Source organism: Rhinoderma darwinii, chromosome 2, assembly GCF_050947455.1.
Source record: "Rhinoderma darwinii isolate aRhiDar2 chromosome 2, aRhiDar2.hap1, whole genome shotgun sequence".
NCBI classification, from domain to species: Eukaryota; Metazoa; Chordata; class Amphibia; order Anura; family Rhinodermatidae; genus Rhinoderma; species Rhinoderma darwinii.
This window is the reverse complement of record NC_134688.1, coordinates 203571745-203585480: the sequence shown is the minus strand read 5'-3', so window position 1 is coordinate 203585480 and position 13736 is coordinate 203571745. Positions and strand designations below refer to the sequence as shown.

General features: G+C 40.7%; 1 protein-coding gene across 1 annotated transcript in view; it reads left to right on the top strand.

Annotated features, from left to right (window-relative positions):
• Nucleotides 1-13736, top strand: part of TMEM47 (transmembrane protein 47) — a 124234-nt gene that overhangs the window by 73325 nt on the left and 37173 nt on the right. The window contains exon 2 of the mRNA XM_075852743.1: nt 7729-7869. Coding sequence (XP_075708858.1) covers nt 7729-7869 — 141 coding nt within the window. The remainder of the gene's footprint in view (nt 1-7728; nt 7870-13736) is intronic.

Below are 13736 nucleotides of genomic sequence, written 5' to 3'. Positions count from 1 at the left end.
ATATTATCATCGATCGGCGCTCGTTGCCATGAAGTGATCTGCATGTGTAAAACCATATTAAGAGTCTGGCTGCTAATACTGTTAATGCCCTTTTACACAGGCTGATGATCGGGGGCAAACGAGTGCATTTTCAAACGCATGTTCTCAATCAATCATCGGCCCCTGCAACAAGCCCAGCAACCAGCCAAAGAACCAACAAACGTTGAATGTCTGAAATGTGATACTACATTACTCTAGAAGCAGCTGCTGCAGGGGTAATGTTTGGATGGCCCCGGCTTCCCTCAGCAAAATAAGCTGTTAGGGGAATAATTTCCATATTAAAATGATTTTTTGTGGTGAGTCAACCCCTTTAAATGGACACAAATTTTTCAAATAACTTATGCTGATCTAATAGAATACCTGATATATATGAACTTTGTAATTTACTTATTGTTAAAATTCATACCTCCCAACCATCCCGGATTCAGTAGGACAGTCCTGGGTTTCGGGCGGTGTCCCGCTGTCCCGGATGGCCGGTGGTATGTGCCGGACTCCAAGTATCAACTGTATCTGCATCCTCAGATACAGTTGAACCCAATGCTTAAGCAGGGACCCGTTAGCTCTCTGCTTCGGCATTAGGACAGAGGACTCTCCGAGCACAGCGCTACATATATGGACAGTGACATCATTAGCTCCTCCTGGAGCGGAAACCCCTGCCAGAGCGTTGCCGCCACTCTGGCCGGGGATTAGCTCCAGGAGGAGCCAATAATGTCACTGTCCATATATGGATAGTGATGTCAGGGTCTTCCCCAGGAGTGGAATCTGTGGCCACAGCGTGGCCGATGCTCTGGCTGGGGATTCCACACCTAGAGGGAGTGCCAATGGCTACAGGGGGGTAGCGCTATCTACATGAGGGTGGCACTATCTTTAAGGGGATGTAGCACTATCTACATGGGCACTGTAGCACTATCTACGTGGGCACTGTCATGTTATATGTGGGCACTTGCACTAGGGGCAGCTAAGGAGGCATTATACTGTATGGGGCAGCTATGGGGCATTATACTGTATTTTGGCAGCTATGGGGGCATTATACTGTATGGGGGAAGCTATAGGGGAATTATACTGTATGGGCAGCTGAGTGAGCATTATAGTGTATGGTGGCATCTGAGGGGGCATTATACTGTATGGGGGCAGCTAAGCGGGCATTATAATGTATAGTGGCTGCTAAAGGGGCACTATAGTGTATGATGGCAGCTAAGGGGGCATTATACTGTATGTGGGGCAGCTACGGGGGCATTATAATGTATGGGGGAGCAATGGGTATTATACTGTGTGGGGGCAGCTATTGGGCATTATCCTGTGTAGGGGCAGCTATGGGGACATTATCTTGTGTGGGGGATACTATGGGGCATTATATTGTGTGTGTGGCGGCTATAGGGACATTATACAATGTGGGGTCCACTAAAAGATCATTATACTGTGTGGATGCCACTATGGAAGCATTATACTGTGTAGAGGGCACTATAGGGGGAATTATACTGTATAAGAGCAGCTTTGGGGGAATTATACTGTATGAGGGGAGCTATGGGGGTATTATACTGTATGAGTCAGCTATTATGCTGTATGGGTGCAGCTATGGGCATTATACTGAGTGGGGGCAGCTATTGGGCATTATAATGTATGGGGCAGTGATGGGTGCATTATACTGCATGGGGGCATCTGTGTGGGCATTTTGCTGTATGGGGCAGCTATGGGGCATTATGCTGTATGCGGGAATTTGTTTGGGTATTATATTGCATGGAGCATCTATGTGGGCATTTTACTGTATGGGGCATCTGTGGGGGCATTATACTGCATGGGGGAATCTGTGTGGGCAATATACTGTATGGGGGCATCTGTGGGTGCATTATACTTTATGGTGGCAGCTATGGGGGCATTATACTGTATGGGGCAGCTTTGGGGGCATTATACTGTATGGGGCAGCTATGGGGCATTATACTGTATAAGGCAGCTATTTGGTATTATACTGTGTGGGAGGCACTATTTGAGCATGATACTGTGGGCAGAACAGGGTGTGCATGGACGGGGATTGGGTGGGATTAGATGCGTGTCTTAAAAGGAAAAAAAACTTGCCGCGGTGCTTTAGGCACGCCACATCGGTTGTCCCTCTTTGCGTTCGTTGAAAGTTGGGAGGTATGTAAAATTTAGTTTCTTTATCCATGCAAATTCTGTGTAAAGTTACTGCCACTAGGTATCTCCCTTCCTGTAATCTGCTGTCCACCCCCTGTTGCCAAGCTTTGGCTGACAGTCATTACTGAGCAGAAGAGACATTTGCAGAAGTTGCTGGTCACTTCACTGCCTGTTAATAGAAATCCATGCAGGGGGAGGGGAGAAAAGCAGGAGTGAGCAGAGAGAGAGAGAGAGTGGGAGTCAGCAACACACTCTGCATGTAAGTCTATGGAGGGGTGAGCAAGGGGAGGAAGTAGGAGCAGAGAGAATCACACAGACACGCTGCTGCAGGCTGCTGGTAAGGATATGTGCACATGACCCCTTTTCAGGCGTTTTACGCCTCGAATTACGCCTGAAAAGATGGCTCCAATACGTCGGCAAACATCTGCCCATTGCTTGCAATGGGTCTTACGATGTTCTGTGCAGACAAGCTGTAATTTTACGCGTCACTGTCAAAAGACGGCGCGTAAAATTACGGCCGCGTCAAAGAAGTGCAGGACACTTCTTGGGACGTAATTGGAGCCGTTTTTCATTGACTCCAATGAAAACCAGCTCCAATTACATCCGGAAAAGACGCGGCGAAAAACGCATGCACTTGTAAAAACGTCTGAAATTCAGGAGCTGTTTTCTCCTGAAAACAGCTCCGTAATTTCAGACATATTTGGCGTTGTCGTGTGCACATACCCTTAGATGTAAAGCCGCAGTGCTGGATTCTCAGATACACTGCTCATTACTGCTGTATAATGTCCTCCATGCTGCAGCAGCTTCTATATATGTGACAGATAGAGATAGGAGAGCAGGATTCTCCTCTTCTACGTGTGCATTGTATAGAAAATATGATAGCTGTTAGGCTCCACCCACTAGCTTTGAGACAACTGAAAACTAGAGATAGAGACTGCAAAGGGGAAAACTGCTAAATAATGCCCCATCCAAGTCATATAATGGCCACAAATAGTGTTATTCCTCATGTACACACATATGATAGCTTGTTTGAAAAGTCACCTGAAAAGTTAGGTTCTCTTTAATACATAATCAACTAATTATTAAAAAGAATGCATAGATACAGTACAAATAAAATATACAATTTATATTCTGAAACATTTATCTTTATTAATAAGCAGGAAGAAGTATAATTAATTCATAAGCAGGTAGAAGTATAGGTACAATTCTTCATCTTCTCCACTGGAGTTTAAGTGAGTATCGCTATGTGTTGTGTGCATACAGTTTTGTTTGTCCCTTTTGCCACAGTTCCATATACTGTTAGGCCTCATGTACATGGTGGAGCTGTGTACATGGAGCCTGCATGGCAGCACATGGAGTCCCTACAGTTCCGTACTGTGGATCTTTTGGCATTCTGTGTGCCGTGATATTGTGTGTCTGTACAGCACTGGATTATGGTGGTTTATTACAGTTTTTCGCACAGATGTTCTCACTGGTCACGCACAGTTTCTTTGAAAGGGAACCTTAGCATTACATGTGGCAAACACATATCTGCATTTGCAGTTAATTACTGTTACTAATGAGAATATGTGATAAGTATGGACCCATCTGGATATATATAGTGAACATTTAGTTCCAATTACTCAGCTCTTTTGTACACAGAATAATTTTACTTCCATGATGATAACGTTTCCCGGCGCTTCACCTTACCCATTTTATTAATGAACACACCATTTTCTATGTTGGATTTCAATTTTCTATTATTATTTACATTTTGTTTACGCTGCATTTCCTGACATTTTATGGTTGATTTCTTCATAATTTAGCAGCACTATTTCCAGGTCACCTACTGATGTCTTTCACATTTGATATTTGTCATGCATTACCTAATTGCTTCTACTCTGTATAATAGTGGCCGCTGGGATTTATTATCATATACTATTTTACTGTATTCTCCCCGGGACTTATATGTAGTGCAAATTTGCAAATAATCATGTCAGTTATAGTAATCTCAATAATTTTCATCAAAGTAGCTGTTTATACTGTCATCTGGGATATCTAATATAGGGGCAAAGATGTTGTTTTATGTTCTGTATATATTGGTCAAGATACTATTGCACATTTTAAAATGCATCCTTCTTACATTATGCTTTAGCTATCATTTTGCAAATAGTTTTCAGTTTTAGGTGGATATTTTTTAACTAGAAATTGAGGCTTATTACTATCACTCTATTGTTAATAGTATTCTTCTTTAGCAGTATTTATCATGTACTGTAATCATATTTGTGTGCAGAACGCAATATGTAAATGCACCTGTCTTGTGACTGGACTAGAATTCAAGAACTGGCTGTTTCATAGCAGGTCGATTGCTTCCAGGTACATACAACAAGCTGTCCCAAAAAGTTGAAAGTAAAGTAAACCTAACCCTTGTATACACACAATAGTTCCCTAATATATTCCTATATGTCCCTTTACAAGCCATAAGCAAAGCCTGTTGATGAATTTGTAGCAGCTCTCCAATATTATTAGCAGATCACTCCTGCTTGTAAAGGAATTATTTATGAGTGTATCTTAGAGAATTGCTATTTATACAATTCCCAAGTATAAATATATGGATTTGTCCCTCTTTCCATCATACATTTCCTGTGATGCTGAGCTCAGAACCATCTACTCTAATAAGATAGGATGTAAGCTATTATATTTGGTAGGAGTTTAATTCACAGGTAACAATATAAAGCCAAGGAAAATTATTATACCGGTTTGGGGAGAAAATGTAAATTTTTTACTTTTCTATGCTTTTACATTTTTGGGAGAGTAAAGTAAAATAAATCACTGTAATTAGGTAAAGACAAAGTATGTAAGTGATATTCTTCCTTATTTATAGGGAAATTACAATTAAAGACTATGAAAGCAAAACAATACCTTACTATATTAACTATAAATTAGGAAGAGTAACTGTGCCCTTATTTTTTGCATATTTTTTTATTATCACACATTCTTTGGCATACTTTAAATGGAATATTTGGTTGCAGATAAGAGCAGACTCGATTACTTATGCTGTCTCTTGGAAAACCATGCAGTACATGTTCTCAGCGTGGGGGATTTGTCAAATACAGCCTTTAACACTTCTGATATATTTCTTTTTTTTTTTATTTCCCAGAGTTACATTTCACTAGAAATAATGTGTCTGTTGTTTTGTTTTCTGCCTGTTATAACTCATGCTTGCACCAGTTGTCTAAGATTGCCAGAATGCATATCTGCTTAAAATTGATTTACTTCAATTCACAGAAAAATTGGCATAGTTTACATGGTAAATTCTTTCCCAAGAATAAGGTCTCATAGTTGTCATTTTTCTACTACCATACTGAAAATTGAAACTGTGCAGTAATTACTGTGTATTTAGTTCCCATACAGTGAAACAGAAATGTGTGAATCTTATATATTTTATATAAATAATTTTATTTATTTAATGTCAACTCTAGCAGATCCTGATAATACTATAATATTATTTCATTCCTCAATATTTTGGCTTTTCCTGGCATGATGGTAGCGTTGTGTGCATCACAGAGGCGTAGCTAGCAGGGGCCAGTGGCCCCGGGCCCACTGAGAAGCCGGGGCCCAGGGACGGGCTGGGCCACAGTGGCATGTCCCGATTTCAACTGGTTTCCTCAGGACGCAGATACAGTTGAATCCAATGCTGGAGCAAGGAACTATGAGCTTCCTGCGCCAGCATTCACTGTAATGGCGTCCGTGAGCGGCTCAGCAGAGACAGGCGCCTTGCAGTGACGTCATCGCGCCTGTTTGCACCAGGCCACTCATACCACAGACAGGAGGAGCAGAGGAATCTCCTCCACTTGCCATGGGAATGGGGATAGGTGACTATTCATTTTATTATTTTTTTAGTAGGCATTATAGGGATATTATACTGGGTATGGGAGGCAGCTATGGTGACATTATACTGTATGGGGGGCATTATACTGTGTGAGGGCAGTTATGGGGGAATTATACTGTATGAGGGCAGCTATGTGGCCATTATACTGTATGGGGGCAGCTATGGGGGCGTTATATTGTTTCAGGGAAACTATGGGGCATTATACTGAATGGAGCCAGCTATGTGAAAATTATACTAAATGGAGGGCGGCTATAGGGGATATTACACTGTGTGGGGGGCAGCTATGGGTGCATTTTTATGTGTGGGGGCACTATGGGCATTATACCGTGTGAGGGCAGCTATTCGGCATTATCCTGTGTGAGGGTAGCTATGTGTGTGGCAGCTGTAGGGACATTAAACTATGTGGGTCCACTAAACAGTCATTATACTGTGTGGGGGCTACTAAGGAAGCATTATACTGTGTATACTATGCACTATAGGGACATTATTCTATGTGGGTGGCATTATACTTTGAGGGTAGGTATGATACTGTGAATGGAAGTTACGGAAACAGCGTAGCTCACTATACTACGCTGTTTCCATAACACCTATTCACTTCTATAGAAGTTTACTGAAACAAAGTAGCACAGCAAACTAAGTTTTACAACTGTCGGATGCGCTTCTGCTGTTGTAAAAATGTCTTGGGGGACCCACTGGTTTGGGGCACACTCAGATGTGTTCCCCCCCATGCTAAAACCTTAGCTACGCCACTGGTGCAACACTTTGAGCCAATCAGATGTCTCTTCTGCTTCCCTCCCAGAGTATGATGTTTCACAAACACAGAGATAAAAACTTCAGCTGCACCCCCTCCTCTGTGTTTTCTTTTTACTCTATTAGTCTTTATGGAGGGAAATTAGGAATGTTTTTGAACATAAACAGAGAGTCTGCAGGCAGTGAAAGGGCAAGATGTCACTTACCCCTAATAAGATATATTACAAAGTTTCATATATATTTACATGTTTATACTAATAAAATATCAGGATTTGAAGGATTTAAAGAGAACCTGCCTCAGTTGAACAATTTAACTATTTATCCAAAAATTTTCTCTGATGACACGTGTTGACTCTCATAATATGTGCATATTGTTCAAAAAGTCTTACACCTTAAATGAATGACATAAGGATTCAATTTGTTTAATATCTAGCATTAAAAGTATAGGCATTTTCCTCCAGAGCTATGCCAGGGGAGCATGAGTCATATGTTGTATGATTTGCTATTTCTTCCTATTTCTCTATAGGGTCAATTTATTAAGACTAGGGGCATCACTGGCCGTTAGTGCGCCAGAAAGTGGAATCTATGCCAACCATGAGATAGTGTAGATTTGCACCATAATTTACACCAGTATCTGACGTAAACTATGATAAATTTATCAGGCTGCGTGTAGCCCCGCACTCTTCCACTTAACTCTACCCACTTTTTAAAAAAGTAGCGTGAGCTTCAGAAATGGCCAAAAGTAAAAATTTTCACTGCAAACTGCGACTTTTGTGCCATTTACGACTCTTCTACGCAAGAAAAATGGTGTCGAAAGTTAATACCGTTTTCCCTATGTATTTATTTGAAATAATAATCCTACTCAAGATTATTCATAATAGAATACTCTTTTAAAATGCATATTTACTCATGTTTTACGTTTTTCCTCTCTTCTGCAGATTGGCAGATTGCAACCCTTGCCTTACTACTTGGTGGTGCTGCCATTATACTTATTGCATTCCTTATTGGCTTAGTGTCCATCTGCATGGGTTCCCGCAGGCGATTCTATAGACCAGTGGCTGTCATGCTCTTTGCAGCAGGTAAGTTTATAACATGCCGGAACATACAGAGCTATGCAATATATTTAGCAGTGTTAAGGCTGATTATTGATTTTATTGATAACAATTAAAATCATATAATGGCCAGAAATAGTATTATTCCATGTATACTCAAACATTACAGCTTATTCTGAAAGGTCCCCTGAAAGGTTAAGTACGCTTTAAATAAAATAAATTACATTGACATAAAGTAATCCATCTTACTGCTAATAAGCAAAGTGGAATTATGCTTACACAGTCAGTTCTAAACACAATAGTTGTGAAATGTACAGAGGCATGAAAACTAGCACAAAACTATACAACAGCTTTGTTGCCCTTTGTCTATGCCAAATCAGACCTTAACCTCATGGAAAACAAGAACCCAAAAGGCAGCTCTTCATAATCAATAGTGGTCATGTTGTTTTTTGTTTCTATTTTTCTATTGTTCTCCGTCCTGCTTTACTCAATTCCAACACAGCTAATGGTGTGTGTCACGGTTTGTGGGTATGTGGACCCACTAGGCAGCACTGCCGTAGCTGGGAGGCAGCTGGCCAAACAACAGGGAACCCCAGCAATACAAAGTCCCGCACAAGGGTACCTGGATAGTCCAGACAGTGGCCGCAGCTCTTGCACGGATGGAGGTGGGTGCAGCAGGTAACGCCAGACGTGGCGGATGACAGCAGGTGCCACAGGTTGCGCCAGACGTGGCGAATCCCTCTAGATGTGGCGGATGACACAGGATGTGGCAAACAACAGCAGGTGCAGTAGACACGACTCCAACTAGTAGGCACAGGAACAAGAACACAGCACGAGATACAGGAACAGGTAACAAGGCTCGGGTAACAACTGGAACGGGAAACACTAAGGGACCATTTGCAAGACAGACTTGGGATATACTAACAAGGCTCAGGCAAGGTTCAAACGGGCTGGGGCCTTCTTATAGTCCAGGAAATCATGTATGTTGATGATGATGATTTTCTTCATGTGCACGCGCTGGCCTTTTAAGAGCGGGCACGAGCGTGCGTGCGCACCCTACGGGACACAGCAGACCGGAGCGGAAGTGAGCGCTGGCGTCTCCTGGGAAGGAAATGGGGACCAGTGCTCACAGATCCAGATGCTGCGGGCATCAGGAGGTGAGTAGACCCGACGGCCTGCGGCCATGGACGCTACAGTGTCTTGTTGAGTGGTGTACCACCTCATGATGTGTGCAAGTCCTGAAAGGGAATTTAAATAGAGGATGCCCAGAAGTAGGCAAGTGGTCTTGGAAGCTGTTTTTATAGGTGTAATTTCTACTTCTGTGTTAGTCTTTTCATTCTGTATGTTTGTCAGGTACTTTATTTGCTTATATGTTCACTAACATTATGTATTGATACTTCTTGTACAAACCCTGAAAATGTATGGTGCTCATATATTAACATATCCTGAGATAACTGTATGTGAAAAAACAATGGTGTCTATGTTTGGCGAACCAGTGGTTGTGATGTGAATTGCAACCTTTAAGAATTTTACTAACATGTCGTGATATTGCTTTGAAATAGTTTCATGATAATTTTAAGCAAAGGTAAGGTGGTCAGATATGTACATAAATTAAAATTATCCTTATTATATAATTTCAACTACAGTATGCACGTCAAATGAGCAGTTTGTATTTTTTTGTAAATGCCCCCCCCCCCACCCTCCAATTAAAATGTATTTATTTTCTTTAAATAAAAGCAATAGCAGATTGGTGGTCTGGTTAAAGTAAAGCTTTGTTCAGTAGTTCAATGAAATTTTGTTTTCCATAATGTTACAGCTACAGGCCAGTTAATATAAGATAATGGCAGGACTTTGAAAGATGACCTCATATAACCCAGGCCTTTTATAAAAGAAATTATGTGGATACTGATAATGCATATACATGTCTACTGAAAGCAGCATTGCTGTAGCTGACAGCATTTCTCATTTTATATTCACATATTTTCTGCTTTTGTTGTGACTCCTTTAACCACTTAAGACAGAGTAATGAATTTGTAAGTGCAAGCCCTTGAGGCAACAATGCCTAGCAGAATTTAGTCCAAAAATAGCCCTTTTCCTAACACTACACAAAGAACGTTTATTCTTTTCCAGTTGCTTCCTAGACATTTCAAGTATTAATCACACTTATCCAGGATGGGCTTTCTGCTGCTTGGACTTTACACTGAGCTGTACTCTAATCCCCAAGAAAGTGTTTAATCTAGTGAAATTTGTTTACTAAAATATTTTTTCTGCATTTTACACAATGCAAAGCTGTATATATTGTTTCACTAAAATTGATTTTCTAGGATATACAAATAAACTTCCTTTTAAATATTAAATAAATTTTAAATATCCCTCAAATTTCATAAAGAAACCAAAATATAATAAACTTACCTTGGTCCCTGGTCCCTGTTGTTTATGGCAGTGCAGGATGACATATGAGGTCACGTCCCGCAGCGGTGACGGTTCATGCCTGCTGCCATCATGTCATGTAGCGGTCATCGTCTACTCTGGTCATGTAATTTGAAATCACACGAGCATAACATCATCCCATACTGCTATAAACAAGGACTTCGGATCAGCATGGTTAGGTGGCCCTGGAATGGTTCAGAATTAATAAGAAAAGTATATTAGCTATCAGTTTCTTTTGACAATTTAAAGGGAATGTGTCGCTAGAAAGTTTTTTTTTTTTTTTTTTAGTTAAACAGTTAGTATATACATGATTAGACATTGTTCTAATTTTAATTTTTTTTTCACAAGTCAGGAAATATAATAAATTAGATTCTAATTTATAACATTTCCATGTGCTGGTCACTAGAGGGAGCAATTCCCAAAATTGCAGCATTGGCTTGTGGTAAAGCAACCTCATTGCTTTATGCTGCAAAAATGGAGAAGACACTCTCGCTCTAGTGTGCTCAATTATTCTCCCTCCTTTATCCTGGCTAGTGCCAGAAGAAAGGAGGGGGTTGAATGTTCAATCCTCCTACACTGTGTGCCACCATTTTTTGAGCGAATGCACAGTGTAGTAGGCTTACATACAGTGGTAATCACACAGTAAAACACGAACATACACAAACATAACTTACCTGCTCCTGTCGCCGACGCTGCTCCCTCCGCTCCGTCCGCTCCCTCCGCTCCTAGTCCTTGCTTCTGAACACATGTCTGGAAGCCGTGACCGGAAGTAGTCATCTTACTGTCCGGCCGCAGCTTCCAGTCCACATGAAAATGGCGCCGGATGTCGCTCGGCCGAAGACCTTCCTTTTGGACTGTGTGGGAGCGGCGCATGCGCCGTTCCCACACAGACGGCGTACACCATAGTGAATGGAACGGCTCCCGTTAGCATTCTCTATGGGGATTTATGTGCCGTATTCCATCTCTGTATGTGTCGTTAATCGACACATACAGAGATGAACAAAAAAATGGCAGCCCCCGTAGTGAAGTAAAAGTTAGAAAAAAGTAAAACACAAAAACACAAATAAATAAAATTTATTTTAATAACACACTAAAAGCAAGTTTATATTTAAAAAAAAAAAATTCTGCGACACCTGTCCTTTAAGCATATTTAAGCTTATTTTTTATATTCTGGAAAACACTTTTAAATTTGTCATAAGCAACGTAACAGTGGGTCTGCCTCTTATGCCAGAAATAGATTTTTATATAACTAGACCTTAAGTGTGCTTAAATGACACAGTTATTGGAGGGTAAAGATCTTAAAGCCAATGGTTATTTGAAGAAATAATTTTATGCTATTGAATTAAAACAGTGTCTTAAGAATAGCTCCCACTCTTTACATGTCGCACATTCATTTAAATGCCTGGAAAATGTGCGTCTGTAATAGCCAGAAAGGCATCCAGAGCCCTTTTGAAGGAACTACGACAACTTCCTCTGGCAGAGAGTTCCATAGTCTAACCACTAGAAAATAAACCCATTCTATGTTGATGTAGAAACCTTCTTTCGTCTAGGTGTAGTAAATGCCCCCTTGTTATAATTACAGTCCTGGGTATAAATAGATCATGAGAGAGATTTCTGTATTGACCTTTGAGATCAAATATATATATATATATATATATATATATATATATATATATACCGTATTTTTCAGACTATAAGATGCAGTTTTTAGCTAGAGCAAATCTTGCAAAAAAGTCCCTGCATCTTATAGTCGGCAGTCAAGGGACCCAGCAGTGCCGGGCCCCCTGACCGCTTCTTACTTAACCCCTTCTTGACACATGATGTGCCGGCACATCATGGAGCGGGCAGGGGATGATGTTTGGAGCTGAGCGGGCTTACACGCTGAGCCCACTCCATACACTGCAGGTGTCAGCTGTGCTTTAATGCTGACACGCTGCTCTAACGGCCAGGAACAGCGATGGCACTGTTCCTGGCTGCTTAACTAGTTAAATGCCGCGGTCAATAGCGACCGCTGCATTTATTGGATTTTCCCATAAAGAACATTTATGACAAATACATAGTGTATGTCATAAATGTCAGATAGATGCGGTTCCCACCTCTGGGACCCGCATCTATCTCTAGAACGGGGCCCCCTAAACCCCGTTCTAGCTTACTCGCTTCGCTGTCTCTCGGCCACTTCCTGGTTAGATGGTCGGGTGTTACAGAAACAGACGAGTGCAGGCTGAGCTACACTGTTTCCGTAACACCCATAGAAGTGAACGGGAGTTACGGAAACAGCGTAGCATCGTGAGCTACGCTGTTTCCAGAACTCGGTAGCTCCAAAAACAGGGTACATGGTCGAGTTACGGAAACAGCGTAAATCGCTGAGCTATGCTGTTTCCGTAACTCCCATAGAACTGAATAGTAGTTACGGAAACAGCATAGCATGCTACGCTGCTTCTGTAGCTGCCATTCACTACTATGGGAGTTACGGAAACACCGTAGCTCAGCGAGTTACGCTGTTTCTGTAACTCATCCATGTATTGCAGTGTATTGTACCAGCGATCTAATGATCGCTGGTTCAAGTCCCCTAGGGGAAATAAAAAAATGTGTAAAAAAAAAAATTTGATGCATTTTCAGGAGTGTAAAAAAATATTAAAAGTTAAAAAAACACTTTTTCCCATTTTTCCCCAAGCACAATGTAAAAAAACAAAGGAATGAAATTAAAAAAATCGTATGTACCAAAAAATGGCACTGGTGAAACAGAAGAAATTTTTTTTTTTTAACAAATAGTTTTTGCTTTGTAAAAGTAGTAAAAAAATATATTTATTCCAATTTTTTTGTTGTCTAAACCTGGGTGCGTCTTATAGTCAGATGCATCTTATAGTTCGAAAAATACGGAACATAGTTATTAGATCACACCTCAGCCGACTTTTTTCTAAGCTAAACAACTCCAATTTGTGACTAGTGATATGTTAAGATTTTGAGTTAGTTGTATGAAAAGAGAGCTCATGCATACTAGTGTACTGCCAAAATATAGTGCCTATAGACTTCTAGGATGGCCTACTGTTCCTCTGTATGCCTCCGATTTCATACAGACATACAAAGGGACTCAATACCAATCTGACAGAAAAAAAATTGTGCCATTCTCCATCAAATTCTGTATTATGCAGATGTTCTAAATACTTTGGTGCCATAAGACCCACCATACAGTGTCAGACTGAGTTTTTTTTATGTGCAAATAATAAACCTCTGTAGTAATAAACCTGTACTATGTGAGAAAAGAGGCCACCTACAGTGACTGATAAGGAAACACGTTATTTCCAAGAAGCCGATAAAAAAGATACTTTGTAATAAAACAAAAACAAAAGATCTAGTGATATAGACATAGAATTATATTGTATCAAAAATAATGATGAGAGAGAGAGGCCACTATATTAAAAGATTGTATCTACTTTAATTTTAAAAAAAATACATACGGCGCA